Here is an 18,538-nt window from a genome sequence, read left to right as displayed (position 1 = left end):
TCATCGGGCTGGGTCCGTTAAAGTACATAATTACCTCAGTTTATAATTACTTCACAGTAATTGTTAAAAGGATTTTCTCTTAACTATCAAATATTCTAATAATAATTCTTCCGAAAAAAGTCAGATAAGATAATTCTTCCGTATTCTTCGAAGATAATTCCTTCTTTGATTTTCTCTTTGAAGTGCGATCCTAGCTGACTCAGACGGTGACTACGATCTGATGATGGATATCAAACGGATACCACCTTTTCCTTTTTGACGCCGCAGAGCGGTACGTCAGTCACGTTTACGATCTGCTCATGATCGGATCATTCGATTTCACCGGCGTGCGAGAAATTAGCGCAGTCATTTTCTCTGGAAAAATCACTCGCTTCCCTGACCGGGAACGATTTCGACGACGTCGACAGATACGGTGCGCGTGATCTTTCTTACCTTCGTGTAGTGTAAAAAACGTTATGAATTATTCACTGCTACATCATCGCGAGATCAGGCAACTTTCCGACGCAAATCATCAATTAAACTAGTTGAGTTGAGTCGCAATGGGCAACGGACACTCCAAAACCGACAGAAACTGCCGGCGCGTCGGGGCAACGGAATGTAAGTGCTTTTACTCGTCTTTTCATTTTGCAACGCAGTTGCATTCATCGTCACAAATTCTAGAACGTTTGCTCTTAGTACTGGTGCGTATTTTGTAATGGCGTGCTAATAATGAAGAATACAATTGCATGCTCAGTGAAAACGGCCTGGTCAAATGTAACATCACAACTGTATTTCGTTTACATCCCAATTACAATATTGGATTGTAACGTACATTCGTTCCATCTTTTCAGTTTTAATAATATAAGTTTTAATATATTCGCGTGTATTAGAAAAGTGGGAAGAATACAATTGCATGCTCAGTGAAAACGGCCTGGTCAAATGTAGCATCACAACTGCATTTCGTTTACATCCCAATTACAATATTGATTGTAACGTACATTCGTTCCATCGTTTCAGTTTTTAATAATATAAGTTGTAATATATTCGCGTGTATTAAAAAAGTGGAAGAATACAATTGCATGCTCAGTGAAAACGGCCTGGTCAAATGTAGCATTCACAAACTGCATTTCGTTTACATCCCAATTACAATATTGGATTGTAACGTACATTCGTTCCATCGTTTCAGTTTTTAATAATATAATTGTAATATATTCGGCGTGTTATTAAAAAAGTGGAAGAATACAATTGCATGCTCAGTGAAAACGGCCTGGTCAAATGTAGCATCACAACTGCATTTCGTTTACATCCCAATTACAATATTGGATTGTAACGTACATTCGTTCCATCTTTTCAGTTTTTAATAATATAAGTTGTAATATATTCGCGTGTTATTAAAAAAGTGGAAGAATACAATTGCATGCTCAGTGAAAACGGCCTGTCAAATGTAACATCACAACTGTATTTCGTTTACATCCCAATTACAATATTGGATTGTAACGTACATTCGTTCCATCGTTTCAGTTTTAATAATATAAGTTGTAATATATTCGCGTGTTATTAAAAAGTGGGAAGAATACAATTGCATACTCAGTGAAAACGGCCTGGTCAAATGTAGCATCACAACTGCATTTCGTTTACATCCCAATTACACTATTGGATTGTAACGTACATTCGTTCCATCGTTTCAGTTTTAATAATATAAGATGTAATATATTCGCGTGTTATTAGAAAAGTGGGAAGAATACAATTGCATGCTCAGTGAAAACGGCCTGGTCAAATGTAACATCACAACTGTATTTCGTTTACATCCCAATTACAATATTGGATTGTAACGTACATTCGTTCCATCTTTTCAGTTTTAATAATATAAGTTGTAATATATTCGCGTGTTATTAAAAAAGTGGGAAGAATACAATTGCATACTCAGTGAAAACGGCCTGGTCAAATGTAGCATCACAACTGCATTTCGTTTACATCCCAATTACACTATTGGATTGTAACGTACATTCGTTCCATCGTTTCAGTTTTTAATAATATAAGATGTAATATATTCGCGTGTTATTAGAAAAGTGGGAAGAATACAATTGCATGCTCAGTGAAAACGGCCTGGTCAAATGTAACATCACAACTGTATTTCGTTTACATCCCAATTACAATATTGGATTGTAACGTACATTCGTTCCATCTTTTCAGTTTTTAATAATATAAGTTGTAATATATTCGCGTGTTATTAAAAAAGTGGGAAGAATACAATTGCATACTCAGTGAAAACGGCCTGGTCAAATGTAGCATCACAACTGTATTTCGTTTACATCCCAATTACAATATTGGATTGTAACGTACATTCGTTCCATCGTTTCAGTTTTTAATAATATAAGTTGTAATATATTCGCGTGTTATTAAAAAAGTGGGAAGAATACAATTGCATGCTCAGTGAAAACGGCCTGGTCAAATGTAGCATCACAACTGCATTTCGTTTACATCCCAATTACAATATTGGATTGTAACGTACATTCGTTCCATCTTTTCAGTTTTTAATAATATAAGTTGTAATATATTCGCGTGTTATTAGAAAAGTGGGAAGAATACAATTGCATGCTCAGTGAAAACGGCCTGGTCAAATGTAGCATCACAACTGCATTTCGTTTACATCCCAATTACACTATTGGATTGTAACGTACATTCGTTCCATCGTTTCAGTTTTTAATAATATAAGTTGTAATATATTCGCGTGTTATTAGAAAAGTGGGAAGAATACAATTGCATGCTCAGTGAAAACGGCCTGGTCAAATGTAACATCACAACTGTATTTCGTTTACATCCCAATTACACTATTGGATTGTAACGTACATTCGTTCCATCGTTTCAGTTTTTAATAATATAAGTTGTAATATATTCGCGTGTTATTAAAAAAGTGGGAAGAATACAATTGCATACTCAGTGAAAACGGCCTGGTCAAATCGTTTCAGTTTTTAATAATATAAGTTGTAATATATTCGCGTGTTATTAAAAAAGTGGGACGAATATATGTTACACCCCAAAATATTGAACACCATGTGTGCGTGTGTGTACATGTACTTCATTTTGCATTAATTCTTGCTGAAGTACTTGCTGTATTTCCAGAGCAATGATCACATTGCTTCTCGCAGTCGCACATGCCAATACTTCAGTGCTAAAAGGCAGGGCAAATGTAAACGAACAAAGCTAGCTTTGCGCGATCGCATCAAACGTCTTCTTGTCTGTTACTGATAATTGGCTGAAGTGATAAGCAGTCCGTAGTCCCCCATTTCCCTGCTTCAGCTTGTGGCAGGCCAGTAGTAAATACATCCAATGTGTATATGCACGCGACGCATGCATGCAGAATGATTGTGTTCTTTGCTAATGCGCTGCTGAAAAAGATCAAGCGGTTGTAATTAAAGTGTGTGTTGGCTGACATAAAGCAATGTCCTCGAGACAGTTCCTGAAACCCCTTGGCTATCACAAGACAGACTTTCTCCGCCGATCGAACGGCTTGCCCTGTGCTAATGGGGACCCTGAACTTCATCTCTCGCCTCGGCAGCAGCCGTGTAACGACAGGTAAATCGATGTGTGTCGCGTAAGTCGATCTTCAACGTGTCCCAGAAAATTCGTAAAAACACTCTTGCGTCACCTTCCTTCCGGTGAATTTCGCTCGCGTTTCAAAAACAGCGCTAACCTTGCGAAGTTATTTATGCCGCGCGAGCGCATCATAATTCTACATTGAAACGTCGCCTAATTAAAACCTTGGTTCTTGTTGCGTAAATATAAATATGAATATAATTACGCGTATAAATTTTATGTGATTTGTTCAATAATTTTTATACATGTATAAGTATATGTTTATTTCTCACCAATATTATTAAATAAATTTATTAAAAATATATATGTGAGGATTATTATATTTTTCTTATTATTTATATGTTATTATATTTATTCTGTTGACATTGATTTTTCTAACTTCTCTTTTAGACACTCTTAGTCATCTTTATTTCCTCTCTCGCTCTCGCTACTTTTTATCATTGTGCACATGCACTTTGTACGTATGTACACGCATGCACAGCTCTTGCATAATGCTTCAATTATTTCACAACTAACTGGAAAGTAACACAGTCAGAACTCATGAATCGCTGTAACGAGCGAAACTTTAAACTTTGATCGAGTCAAGGCTCGAGCGGACAGAAACGTTGATCGATTTGGATTTTCGTGAACTTTGTTCCCACCACGATAGACACGACAGACGATATATACATGAATTAACTTCTCTAAGAGAACATTCGCAAATGCACAAAAATTTGCATGTTATTTCAGTTTATCAAACGCGACACTTATTATTATTCGACGAAAGCACATATACAATTGCGCGATAAACGCGCGTGCGCCAAACTGTGCCTCTTTTCAGGTTCGTACTCGGTGCAATGTGTGCCTAGCACATAGGATCGATACTTATCGATATGACCTAATAAAGATTTCCAGATTTGATGGAGATGTTTTAAAAATATGGCCTGTACTTGTGTCTATAAAAGATATATCATATATATTATTATTGTACGATATAATACATTTAAGTAATAATAATAATAATTATCTCGCTGTATTAAAATTAAAAAAATAATAATATATAAATATATACGTATAACGGCGTGACAGACAAATTAAATTATTACATGAATAACGAAGGGAGATAGAATAAGAAAATTAATCTGAATGCATCAGTTCTGTATTTTTCATTAAAAACTAGAAAACTAGATAAAATTTACCCGTTGCGTGAGAGACATCTATATTTATATTTATTATATAACTATTTTGCTGTATTAGATCTATTATATAATTATTCGTGTATTTATAACACTAAAAGATCAAAATAGGTTGAACAATCGCCACCTTCGGCAAATACGACTATGTCCTTTATTCTTCCCACACACACTTTGATCTCGCCGACGCGACAGGTCACGGCACCACTGCGTCCTCTACTCCACTGACGTACCATGAGGTGTGTGCGTTGCCCGAACACTCAGATCCGCTGTTCGTTTTCCAGGACCCCAGGCAGTAGTCGGCCCGACTGTGTCAAGAACAAAACGTCTACCATGTCGAACCTGGTGCGCGATCAGCTGGGCCAGCGAGGAACTGGCGACGTGGTCTGTGCTGGTCTTGTGCGTGGCCTTGATCACATCAGAAATCCACAATTGAACAAGGTAGGCTACCTGTACGCTTATCGCTCGCAATCTTTAGAATCTGATGTCACTTACATTAATACGTGCGATAATAAATGACTTCCAATCGAAGACGTTCAGAAGCTTCAATTGTGATACGTGAACATGACGCGTGAAGTGTGATAAATGTAAATGATGAGATACTTCAACATAGATCAACAGCTGAAAGCAGATTTAGCAATAGATTTCTTACAATTGGGAAGAAATGATGTTCGTTTAGGAAGAAACGATTTATTTTTGGCAAATTAGAATATCCTCGATATTTTTGTTACCGTTGAAAAGCAGATGTAGTCATTTCCATTGTCTGTGTAGGAGAATATGCGTCGTCACTATTAGGCCTGTCGTAAAGTATTGATTTACTTACGACCGATCGCATAGAACGAAACGATCCCAAGAAAAGTACTCGCCAGATTTTATCAGTTTCATTCCAAAACATATGATGAAAAAATGTATAGATAAACCAAGATTTTTAACATCTTCATTGTTACCTAAAAGAGAAAAATAAAAATATATGGCATTCAGTAATTTTTTAATAAAATTAATTTTATTTTATATTAATATTAGAGAAAGGAAGATAGATATTGATACAACTTTTACAAAAATTCGATTCTAAATAAATTGTTAAATTGCGAATCGCAAAGCGACACTGAAAGTGTGAAAAAAGTTAATAATAATGCTTAGTTGTAATACATTTGGCATAAATATTTCACAAACATATTTTTTAAAAGCTACAGACATGCCATGACATTGCGGTGTGCAATAATTATATGTAAGCATGATGTTAGACAGCACTTAGACAGCAACTTACAGGATGACTTTGCAAAGTCCTTGCGATAACATTCGGTGCTTGCGCAATCTTGAAACTTGTTGCAGTCAGGTATGTTCCTACTGCTTGATACGATCCTGAAGCTTTTTACAATCTGATTTTTTATTCTTCCCCGAATTCGCACACATCTAATTTCAATTGAAATTATTGATCGAAATGAAAATTGAATTTCGGATTAAGATAATTTTTATTTTTATTCAGAAGAGATTTTTATTTATTTTTATTTAGAACCGCTTTCAAAACTCTTCCAAGGTATTTAAAATTATAACTCTTAAATTAGAAGAACTCGTATGAGTTTCATTGATATTATTGATGATGACGAGGTAATCGAAATCTATAAGATTCGTTTACTCGGAATTCTCTGTGTGAGAGAATCATGCGCAAACTGCAACTGCAGAGGAAAATGAAACTTGATTAAGATCGTGATTTATAATGCTTGTGAATCATAACTATCTGCGCTATTATTAGAACTAACTATGTTATTTACTACATGTAGCAACATTTTGTCTGTTTCCTGAGTAATGTGCATACATATATATGATTCTCGCGATATAAGATAGGTCGCGTAATCACACTTTACATTCAAGAATGCAAGAATAGGGCTGCCTATCGATCCGTGCATAGGCCGAAGTGTCGCAGTCACGGGAGTCAAGAACCCCGGCAACCGTTTCTACGGCCGGTTGTTTGTCATGGGATGCGAAAATCTTGACGAAACGTTGAGTTGTGATAGTGCATAATAGAAATCATGGAGACAGATTGGTGGCATCTCATTCCGGATCAGAATCGCGGTTCGCGGATTCCTGAAGCTCTGCTCCCTCTGGATGGAAGGGTTTGTTCCTGTCTGAAATTGAGTTTGACTTTCATTGTTATCTAAAACTGAACTTTAGTTCTTCAGTTATATGTACACTGAAACATAATTTAAAAGCAGTAACTTACGTTATCTTGTGCATAAATTGTAGGTTTCTAAAAGCATGTGAATTCGCATATATCCTTGTTAGCGGTGTATCAACTTCCTCAAAGCTAAATATAACTATACTAGTTGGATATGTAAACACACCGCAAAGATTATATCTTTTGAGGAAAAAAGATTACGCGTATCGCAAATTAGCATATCTAAAGTATTTTAACTAGTAAAGATATTCAAAATACCTTCACTAGTTAAAACGCTTTAAATGTGCTTGAAAATATCTTTAGTAGTGCTTTGTGTACAGAATCTAGAAAATTTCGGGACTAATGCATAATGACTCTCTTAATAGACTTATATTTTAAGCACTCCAATTCGTATTTTAACAAAATGTTATTTTATTTCATATATTTTTAATTATAAATTCCAAAACGAGAAATAAGAATAGTAATATAAAGAATCGAGTTTAAACAAAGTTAATAATCAATAAATATTTTAGAAACTAAGAGAAAAATGTTATTAATTTAGAAATTTAGTTCAAGTCTCATTACTATACTATGTATATTAATACAGGAAGAGAGGTTGAATGTGGAAAAGTACAGACTTGATTGCGAGCACTGCCCTCCTTTTTAAATTAGATCCAATTACATTTCAATGTATCTCGACTAACGTTATTTATATTCATCAAGATTATCTTCTAATGGCTGATAATATTATTACATATTGCAAAAAAGATTAAGAAAAGAAGAAAGAAAAACTGGAAATAAATCCTATTTTTTTCAGAATTTTAATCTTATACAATATACGCAATAAGATATTACTGTCATTACGATAGATATGTTATCATATAGCACTTGTGTTCCATGGCTACATGATGTTATCGCAAAGAAACCTGTAGATAGATCTGCGCTAAAAATTTATTTCAGAATTTCAGAACTATAAAGACCGTGAGAGATTATTCCAAGAATAAATGAGCACTTTTCTTATTCTGTGAAGGTCTTTTCATATTCTTTCGCATGCTAAATTTTTTCATGCCTTGTAATAAGTATTTTATAAAATATATAAATAATAGATTCTATTAATAGTTGATCACATTTTAACATTTACATGTTTGCTAAGAAAGTATATTAATTGTAGATTATTTAAAAAATTCATTGAAAGCAAACGCAGAAAATATTAAACATCTCGTGTGATTAATAACATTACTTATTTTTGAAAGTAGAAAGATTCCAGTACAAAAATGATCTAATCGAAGAACAATGCTGCTGTTTGATCATTAATATTAGACGGAAATGATTTGATTACCATTTAACATGAATAGCACATGCTGTTCTGATGATAATGACGTCATCATGAAATAAAATGCGATTCATCGACCGTACTCAGATACGTCGCTCGGATAACAAATTGTATATATAAATTGGTTTTTCTCAATGTTAATATTTTACTATCGAAATATGCAATCAAGCTATTATTGCGCGTTAGTATGTAACGTGTTGTTAATAAAATTAAGAAAAAAGTTTAAAATATCTTTAAACAAATAAGAATTATATTAAATACGTATGAGTATATCTTTTTTTAAATTTCTTTTCATTTATTTTTATTATTTTTATTTTTTTTTATTTTCTTAATATATTGTTTTCTTTAATTTTGTGGATTAACTCATATTTCCATAAATCTTCCATACAAGGTTAAATAAATCTTACGTTACCGCAGGCATTGCGGTACCATTATCCTTGAAAGTGAATGTAGATCATGGAAAATATGAGTCTTAAGGGTATGCACATCTAAATCACCTTCATTATATTGGGTCCTCTAGTATTCATAAACAAGTGACTAATGTATTCGTAAAAATCAAAGTGGGACGACGATCAGCTGATGAGCTGACCAACTGATCACCTTTCACCCAATCTGTCACACATTATGATATATGCGCAATCAGCGTTTACAGTATCAGTCCTTTTAATTGCGTTTAAGGTCACAGCAATTAGAATTAAAATCGTTATCATCGATTAAAATAGATTTGTCAGCAAGTTCAGCCAAACTAATAAAATCCTTTTATCTTATAATTTTACTAAATTATCGTAAAAAGAATGTCGCAAAATTAGTCTGATCATCGAATGAAGATAAACATAAATGCTCGAAATGATCGAGCATAGAATTGTTTTGCTCATTCACTTCTTCTCTGTTCGCGAGTCTGTTTATTCAATCCTCGAGAGGAACCTTATTACGTGAAAGAGATATCTTCCACTTCCGTTGAGAGTACTTCAATTGTATTTTCATTATAGCATTATGCGCGTCATATTAAGCGGTTTGCGTCATCATGTTTCAGGGCATGGCATTTACCATCGAAGAGAGGCAGACTCTGGGCATACATGGTCTCCTGCCGGCGGCCGTGAAAACCCAAGACGAACAATTAGAGCTTTGTCGTCTTAATGTGGACCGCTACGCGGACGATCTCTCGAAATACATTTATCTCATAGGCCTATTGGTACATGAACACGGCAGTTATCGGAGACGCTATAAGTCTAGTCGTCTCCGCTTGATCAAGCCCACCCTTCTTTCTTTTGATTCTTACATAGAGTCTTATTCCTTAGGATAGAAACGAGAAACTCTTCTACCGTTTATTGGCAGAAGATGTAGATAAAATGATGCCGCTGGTCTACACGCCGACCGTGGGCTTGGCGTGTCAGAAATTCGGTCTAGTTTACCGCAGGCCACGCGGCCTTTTTATAAGCATTCATGACAAGGGGCACGTTTACGACATTCTGAAAAACTGGCCCGAGCACGACGTACGGGCGATCGTCGTCACGGACGGTGAAAGGATATTGGGATTAGGCGATCTAGGCGCTTACGGCATGGGTATACCCGTAGGAAAGCTGTCGTTGTACACCGCGCTAGCCGGCATCAAGCCTCATCAGTGCTTGCCTATCACTTTGGACGTTGGCACCAATACTCAGGTAATGATAATATTAAAACGCTCGACAACTCGTTAATTTGCATAAGTTGAACGCATGTCATATTTTAAATATAAGGATGGATAAGCTCTCCTTGATCTTCATTGTTTTTAATTAATTAAAATTGATGTTTGCATTTGACTCGAATATTCGTTTCGCAGTCTTTACTGGATGATCCTCTCTACATCGGTCACAGACACAGACGTGTCACTGGACAAGAGTACGACGAGCTGTTGGATGAATTCATGGAGGCTGTTGTGAAGCGATACGGCCAGAATACATTAATTCAGTTCGAAGACTTTGGCAATCTTAATGCGTTTAAGCTACTAAGCAAATACCGTAATGATTATTGCACTTTCAACGACGACATTCAGGGCACTGCCTCTGTCGCCGTTGGTGGATTATTGTCATCGCTTCGCGTCACGAAAACGAAGCTTTCGGAGAACACAATCGTATTTCAGGGCGCCGGCGAGGTTACTATTAAAACAATTACTTAGTATTTGACAAGAATAACATAAAAAGAGCACTCGGTTGCAAATTATCATCTGCTTGCAGGCGTCGTTAGGTATCGCGGGATTGTGCGTGACCGCGATGCAGAAGGAAGGAGCGAGCGAGGAAGAAGCTAAACGCAAAATCTGGTTAGTAGATTCGAAAGGATTGATAGTGAAAAACCGTCCGAAGGGTGGACTGACGGAACACAAACTGGAATTCGCCCGTGACGGCGAGCCGATCGACACTCTACTGGAAGTCGTCGAGACGGCCAAACCTTCGATTATCATTGGCGCGGCTGCTATCAGAGGCGCTTTCACGACCGAGATACTGAAGGAAATGGCACGAAATAATGAAACGCCTGTCATCTTCGCTCTGAGCAACCCGACGAGCAAGGCCGAGTGCACTGCCGAGGAGGCGTACATCGCTACGGAGGTGAGTGAAGCCGATATCATACCTGTTAAATAAATTTATCGTTATTAATGGATTATCGTGAAAATATTTGTTAATTTTTGAAATGAAATTCTTTTACTGATGTTTTCCCGGATATTGTCCGATCAATCATCATCATGTATCATGCAGGGAAGATGCATATTCGCTAGTGGCTCGCCTTTCCCACCGGTGACGTACGGCAGCAAGACTCTCTATCCTGGTCAGGGTAATAATAGTTACATTTTCCCTGGAGTGGCGCTGGCCGCGATATGTGCCGGTATGCGCACAATCCCCGAAGAGACCTTCCTGATAGCCGCAACGGCTCTCTCCAACTTGGCGTCGCAAGCGGACCTGGACAGCGGGAATCTTTATCCGCCACTGGCAGACATACAGAAATGCTCGCTCAGTATAGCATGTGCAGTAATGAAATATGCGTATGAGAACTGTGAGTATATAAATATTGTCATAACTTTTTAATGCATTTAAATCCAATCATCGTTTGTAATCGTCTATTACAAGTAGTAATTAAATTTGCAAGCATTTTGTATCTCGACACGCAATTAGTCCTGAAATATGCAGTAAATCTTTTTTTTAATGCAGGTTTGGCGACCGTCTATCCGGAGCCTAAGGATTATGAAAGTTTCATCAAGGCGCAATTATACGATACAAGCTACAAGCCGTCCATACCTCCCGTCTATGCATGGCCAAAATTATAATACTTACATTCGCTATAATTTGGCCGTGATTTTTAATTCACAATTTACAATCTTGGAAATCACTCTTTATCGAGAAATTTTATCCTTTTTTTTTGTGAGGCCTGTTGATCGGGCTAATATTGTTTAATATCGCATACGTCTGCGAATATGTGTGACTAGTTGTAATGTAAGAACAAAAATAAATAAAAAGGAATTTAGAAGACCGCAGAGGAATAAACTCATTCGAATGCGAAGCAACGTCGTTCAATGATTAAAATTCAATTCAAGATGAAAGTTTAATGAACGAGTAAATTGACGCTAGTCAATTCAAAAGAGATGTATTTATTGCTAGTCGAAACATCATTTTTCGTAGAGGTGGACACTTTTCTTGCTTGACGCGTAACAGATATAATATTTATTTTGCAGATGTAATAACCGTAAATATAATAAAGACCGAACGAATCTTACAATGGTGGCAAAATTGCGCAAATTAAAGACGATACCTCTGAAAGAAGGTGGCTTTTCACGTGTGTGCGCGACATATTTTTTTCTATACTTCGTATAATATACATAATATTCGTTAGTGTCGCACTCAATTTTAACGTGAAGCTTCGTGAAAACGGTAAATACGGATTTGGCAGAATATCCTTCGTTTTAGGCCAGAAACTCAAAGCTAAAATCTCAACAAATGTATTACGTCTCGTGTTCGTAACGTGTCAAAGGTGTAACTTCAAATCGAGTTGGTTAGTCGTCTAAATACGGAGAAAAGAATTCGAGATAATATTTTCTAAGATCATATATTCTTACGTTTTTTAAGATGTATGTAATTCACAACGATGAATTGGTGATCGTTTTACCACACACACTCCCTCTTTCGCTCTCTCGTTCGTTCGCTCTCTCTCGCATTTTTTCCTATTAACTCTATCGATGTGTACGCGTAAAACTATTTCCCTTTTCACTATTACTTATTATAATCTGATGTTTCAGAGCGCGATCGCGGTCGTCAATTCATAATCGACACATCATAAACTGCGGACCTAAGTGATCTCAATCTCGTGCTTCGTGTTTTTATAGCATATAATAACATGGTAATAAATTTAAGGGACAAAATGTACAGAAGATCGTTTACAAAAAATCGTTTACAATTTTTGCGGGACTCAGTTACGCTACACTGAGCAGACACACTGGCCTTTACGCGCCAGTAACGGGGACTTTGTCGTCGTTTTGTCGTGATCGATAATCGCGTTAGAAGCAAAACAGACGTGATCGTCATCAGAGAACTTACAGTTTAGCAGAGGATAACCTGATTGCTCTCTCTCTCTCTCTTTTTCCCTTATCTTATTGAATTTACTTTGAATTAGTCCAAGTTCCACAGCACCACCGCACTACTATCTTCCCTACAAGTATGCCTGAGCTAAGATACGATTGAAGTAATGAAAAATTGCAATGATCAGTATTTATAAGTGCGTTTGTCCTTTGGCATTAGCGCTAGGCGCCTCGTCCTATGTCATCGCGCTTCACCGCTACGAGAGAGACATGTTTTCATGAAAACCAACGATATCAGAATGAAGACGTAGGGCAGTAGTGTCGAGAGCGGAGTGTCTGTCCAGCAGGGAAGTCGGTCCCTTTCCTAGCTTCATCGAGAAAGCGAGTGTGATCGTTCGTGAGACTGTTGGGAGTCACCGGCTGCCCGCGGGTCCGGCAACCTCTGCGACGCTGGCAGGGCGTCAAAGAACGGATGCACCAACGAGTCCTTCAAGGTAATGCGTTGAGAGGGTTCGTACTCCAACATTTTCTGGATAAGCTCGAACAACTGACGGTGCTCCTCATCGTCGGAGAGCATGTAACGCTGTAATAGGCGAAATACACGATGTTCACGTTCTAAATTGCAAAATATGTAACAATTCTCAAAATATGATAACGATAACGATAATTCTATATCAAGTCGGGCATTGTTGCATGTTGAAGATACATAATTTACATTCTCACGACTTTGATATTTTCGACTTTGTTTTGTTATCATATATCGATCTGTTATCTCCAACTTGATCATCAACGCGTAACTCTTGATGTGGACTCAACAAAAGTGCGATTAGAAATACTAACATGTAACGGCTTGCAGTTATCTCGCACGTATCTCCCGGCTGAGCTCTTATCGTCCCAATCCAGCTTGCCGTGATAGAAATATTTGGTCTTGGTCTTGCGCGCCATACGGTGCGGTATCGTGCCAAGTATACGCTCCATCATGGCCAAGTGCTCGCGGTTATCGTGCGTTTGGAATAACGTGATGCCCAGGTATAACTCGAATAGGATACAGCCGATGGACCAGACGTCGCAGGGCTGAGACCAGCCCAATTCTGCGAATACAGCAAAACATTGAACGACAGTGACATAACGCGCGATGTAATCGGCGATATTTTAAGAGACGGACGCTTACCTAAAATTACCTCGGGCGCTCTGTAGTGTCTCGTGCTGACGATGGTGCTGTGGTGTTCGTGATCGAAAGTCGCGCTACCGAAGTCGATTAGCCTGATGTCCGTCCGTTTCACGCGTCTCATGTCCCTCCGCTTGAAAAGGAAAAGCTTTTTTTGAAACACTTTAGAATGGGAGCTCACTCTACATGCCGCGTCTAAGTCTAAGCGGAGTAAATAATGACCGATGTACAGAAAGGCAGCATACCTTCTTGCTGTTGTAAGTGCTGTCATAGTCCGAATCGACGAACAAGATGTTCTCGGGCTTGAGATCCGTGTGCGTGAGTTTGTTATCGTGCAAGAACTTGACGGCGTAGCAGAGCTGATAGCCCATGTGCCTAACGTGATCCAACGGATACGGCTGGTAACTGTTATCTCTCTGTAACAATAATTTCGTTAATATCCAGCAGCCGAGCGATATCAGAACCATCACCTAATACGCATCGATCATCACTCACCAAAAAGTCGAAAACGCTCAGACCGAGCATCTCGAAGGCGATGCACATGTGTCCGTGATAATTGAACCAATCAAGCATCTTCACACATAAGCTAAAACGATACGATCAGTGATCAACTATTGCTCCGTCATTAAATCTTTATCCTATAAATTATTACAAAAGGAACGTTTGTTCGCATAATCGAATAAACAGATCGAAGAAATCCAAGTGAGTAGCTTGTATCACGTAACTCTAGTCGAGGCGAATAAAACGACTGGATACTTACTGCTGACCTTCTGGATCTTTAACAGCGATCTTCTCAAGGGCATTTATCTCGAGCTTCGCCGCCTCTCGATATTTTTCCACATTTTTAATAATCTTTAGAGCCATCACGTGATCCCTGCAATATTCATCACACGACAACCATGATTTATTATACGGGATATAGTGTCTCGCTAATTCAAATCTGGCGAATTCCGCGAGGATAAATCAGTACGCGGAAAATATTCTCGACGTTATGCACGATCGTGGATCGTAATTTTATATTCCGTTAAAGAGATCTAATTCGTGGCCATCGTGGACGCCTGGCCCGTAAAACGAAGTGCAAGGCCATCCTATTATTGCGACCACTCGCACGTCATTTTGTGACAGTGCCGGATAGCTATTTCTGCTCGCCGCCAAGCACTCGCGAGTCGTCGCAATGCGCACATTTATGATTTTCGCGAAACGATGACCAAGCGAGATGGCGAGTACAATCGTGTGAAAGACAAAGACGCAGAAAGAAAAATAATCGAGAAGAAATATATATGTGCATGTGTGTACAAAGAAAGCGAAACGAAGAGAGACATCAAGGCGCGAGATTGCCTACATACTTGCATGAACTGGAACTTACATTTGCAAATCCTTAACCTTGACAACTTTTCCAAAAGTACCCTCTCCTAGGGTGGCCAGTACTTTATCTGCAATGCAAAAACCGGGGTAAATGCCCAGCGAATACGGGCGTCGCAGCCCACGCTGCGGAGAGTGTTCGCCTGCGCTGACCCGGCACGACAGCCCGGAAGCACCCTCCCGCTTACCTTCGAGCGGGTGCCCCGGGTCCGTCGTTCTCGTCGCTCTTTAGATAAGGGGGGAAAAAAAGAAAGATCCGCTCAAGGAGAACCGTCGCGTTTTGAGGAAAAAAAAACCAACAGGGAACGAGAAGAAACGCAGGCGAGGAACTCTTCCGCGTGGGCGTACGGCCGAGAGAGCGTACGCATTATTATCGTATGCACTGGTTTTATGGTGAACGAAATAACGAACAAATGAAGAACGGTATCGTAGAGTAAACGCGATATCGATCGGAACTGCTGCTCTCCTAAACATCCTAAACGGGTGGATCCTGAACGTTCGAATAAACGAGTGGACGTTGGCATTTACTGTTCTCAAGAGGAAAGATCGTCCTTTTCTCTTCGTCGTTAACGCGACGTGTAGGTGGAGAGCTAAAGAGCAAAAACGTGGAAGGAATTGAGAGAGAGTACGTTCGGGCCAACAGTAAATGCCGATGTCCTCGCGCGTAAGTAGCGAGAAACACGTCTTTCCGAGGAGATATCGAGGAGATAGCGCAAGCTAAGGATTTTCGTTACATGTGCTCCCTTCTTCCAACTCTCTGTCTCTAAATCACCCTCACACTGTGGCCAGGAGGGATCTGGAAGGTGTCTTTCAGCAATGGAGAACAGGAGGGAATTTTTTGCGCCGACTTCCCGATAATCGTCGTCGGGCCGACGAGTTCCCTACGTGCTGCAGACACGTGAATGACTATATGCACGTTACTCATCTTTCTCTTTAAATAAATCGTACATGGGCGGACGGAGATAGAGAGAGATTATTATTTCATATTTTTTCGTTTTTGCCGTTCCGCGTACTCTTAACCGGGATTCTTAACACCGCGTGCCGAAAGTCTCAGTGTCCGAAAAGATCGACGGGAGAGAACTCTCGATCTAGACAGAGAACCGCACTAGCATATCTCTACAAATGTACGTACGAATGAGTGGTTTTCATATATGTATATAGCATACCTATATATGCGCGTACGTGTACACTAAACGAAGTGACGTTCTCAGCGAGAACATTGACACATTGACATTGTGATTAGCGCGTGAATTGTTATTCTTGTCGTGGTGTATAGATATTGTTTTGTAATGCCTAACAATTTTTAGGCGGGGTGAAAGTGAAAGTGAAAGTGAGAGAGAGAGAGAGAGAGAGAGAGAGAAGGAAAAACAAAAATTAATGAGAAAGATTGAGAGAAAGAAAGAGAGACAGACAGAGAGAAAGAGAAAGAGAGACAGAGATTGTGAGAAAGAGTATGGGGAAGTAACCGTAGATAACCGTCCGATCGATCAATTAATCGACCTGAGGCTTGCTTAAATCTACTACAATGAGTGTATTCACGTATTCACGAACATCTATTTGCCAGGATGTCGCCGGATTGGTATACAAGGTGGCCGTCTTCGTCGTCCTCGACGGAGGGCGGCCGTGGGCTCTATTTGGGCCGGCGGTATCGGTATCGGCGCATGCCAAGAGCAGATCCAATTGCAGTCCGCGGACCACCGTGTTTGGTACGCCGGTTCGCATCGGTCGGTCGGTCGGTCCGATTCGGTATCGTGACGAGGTTGCACCAGTGTACCCAGAGTTGAGCGCCGTAGCAGTAGTCGACGATGCCGGTCGCATCCATCGTGGCAGCATGGGGTGGGTGCGCATCCGGGCCGGAGGTCGCGCCAACCGATCACCAAACACCGTGTCATCCACCACCACCACCGCGAGTCGGCGGAGAGAGCCGTGTAACACGCGGCAGAGGACGTGTGTAAGCACGGGACGAACGTACGAGTGTGTCGGTTGGGGTAGAAGGGTAGGATAACATCGTCATCGTCATCGTCATCGAGAGCGTCATCACCCGATCCGAGCGCCCAGTCGACCATAGTGTGACCAATCCATGTGTGCCATATCCGTTTCCATTCCATTCCATTCCATTCCATTACAACGCGGAGATGGTAACCCAACAATCAGAGAGAAAGGGGAGAGGGCAAAATGGTTTGCCAAATCAGAAACTTGCGGTTACGAATTTACCATCGGCACAAAGCACATATTATGTACTCTTTTTTTTTTTTTTCATTACTCTTTACGCTCTTTTTATTTTATTTTTAGGAATTACTCTCCACGGCAGTCGTTTTCTTATGTTAATTACTTAGTTATTTCTCGTTTCTTTTTTTTATCTCGCTCGCCTATATTCCTTATTCGTGTTAGACCTGGTACATGCGTGCCTCAAAGGAGCTGTCTCGACACGCGCATAGCTCTACTACGGTCTAGAGTATTTTCTAACATGAAAACGATCATAAATGCACATTTATATAGACAAAGAAAAAGCAAAGAGAGTTATGTGCGTTATGTATGTATATATATATGTACAAACTGCGAAAAGATGATCATTTTAACACGATGGCATTGCATGCATCTCTAATTGCATCTGGTCGGTAATTTTATTCTGCGAACGAGATAAGAAGTTGTTTTTCATTTACTCAATCTCGGCAGAATATGAAATAAAAAAAATAAGAAAAGAAAAAAAAACGAATGACCGGACAGCTTCTTCCAAGTGCTCGTAAGACGGTACCTTTTATCTAACACGTTCTCGAAGAGATAAGCTTTACTAAACTGTCAATTGCTCGAAAGCCTCGTCAAGTACTTACGTGTTCGCGCAAACGGCTGCTCCACGATAATCGATAGAGATCTCTCGATCCTCATGGGGCACCATTGCGACGATACGGAGCAATTACTGATCGGTTTCGACCCTACCTTATCGAGAGTATAACATGCGAACCGATCTGTCGTTCGGATCGTCGATCGCTAATCATTTCTATATATGATGAGACAAAACAGAAAATATCTGAAGAAGGGAAGCAGAGCCACGTACTCTCTCGTAATTCTCAATCAACAATTATCACATAATTAACAAGGAAATATATCATCAGCGTTAGAGAAAGCAAATAGATTACTTCAGTTAAGTCGCTATATCTTCAATGTGAAGACAATACTACTGATCGTATCAAGATTTAATTCAGTTTTCGATTATCACGAGTGTGCCCGCGTG

General features: G+C 39.2%; 2 protein-coding genes and 1 long non-coding RNA gene across 4 annotated transcripts in view; 1 reads left to right on the top strand and 2 right to left on the bottom strand.

Moving 5' to 3' along the window:
- The first annotated feature begins 580 nt into the window (after positions 1–580).
- Positions 581–11,734, top strand: LOC105285902 (NADP-dependent malic enzyme). 2 transcript variants are annotated; one of them, XM_026970710.1, is made up of 8 exons: positions 581–597; positions 5,033–5,189; positions 9,270–9,428; positions 9,535–9,897; positions 10,056–10,367; positions 10,450–10,818; positions 10,966–11,260; positions 11,416–11,734. In XM_026970710.1, coding segments are annotated over exons 1-8 (1,773 nt in total). In that variant the 5' UTR covers positions 581–595; the 3' UTR covers positions 11,532–11,734. The 2 variants fall into 2 exon arrangements, with proteins under 2 accessions (XP_026826511.1, XP_011348752.1); XM_011350450.3 differs by lacking the exon at positions 581–597 and adding an exon at positions 3,325–3,555.
- LOC105285901 lies at positions 5,502–8,509 on the bottom strand. Its single transcript, XR_895144.2, has 2 exons — positions 6,016–8,509; positions 5,502–5,695 (listed from the first exon to the last, which is right to left on the bottom strand). It is a non-coding gene; the product is annotated as an uncharacterized LOC105285901 (long non-coding RNA).
- A 554-nt stretch (positions 11,735–12,288) lies between the features above and the next one.
- The window catches only part of LOC105285900 (dual specificity protein kinase CLK2), a 25,214-nt gene continuing 18,964 nt past the window's right edge, over positions 12,289–18,538 (bottom strand). Inside the window, 8 exon segments of the mRNA XM_026970709.1 lie at positions 12,289–13,359; positions 13,617–13,867; positions 13,948–14,077; positions 14,190–14,360; positions 14,440–14,530; positions 14,705–14,818; positions 15,311–15,377; positions 16,858–16,936. Of these exon segments, the coding sequence (XP_026826510.1) occupies positions 13,147–13,359; positions 13,617–13,867; positions 13,948–14,077; positions 14,190–14,360; positions 14,440–14,530; positions 14,705–14,818; positions 15,311–15,377; positions 16,858–16,936 (1,116 nt within the window). The 3' untranslated portion in view covers positions 12,289–13,146.

Source organism: Ooceraea biroi, chromosome 6 (genome assembly GCF_003672135.1).
Source record: "Ooceraea biroi isolate clonal line C1 chromosome 6, Obir_v5.4, whole genome shotgun sequence".
Classification (NCBI taxonomy): domain Eukaryota; kingdom Metazoa; phylum Arthropoda; class Insecta; order Hymenoptera; family Formicidae; genus Ooceraea; species Ooceraea biroi.
The sequence above is the reverse complement of the archived record's forward strand: the minus strand, read 5'-3'. Positions and strand labels throughout refer to the sequence as shown.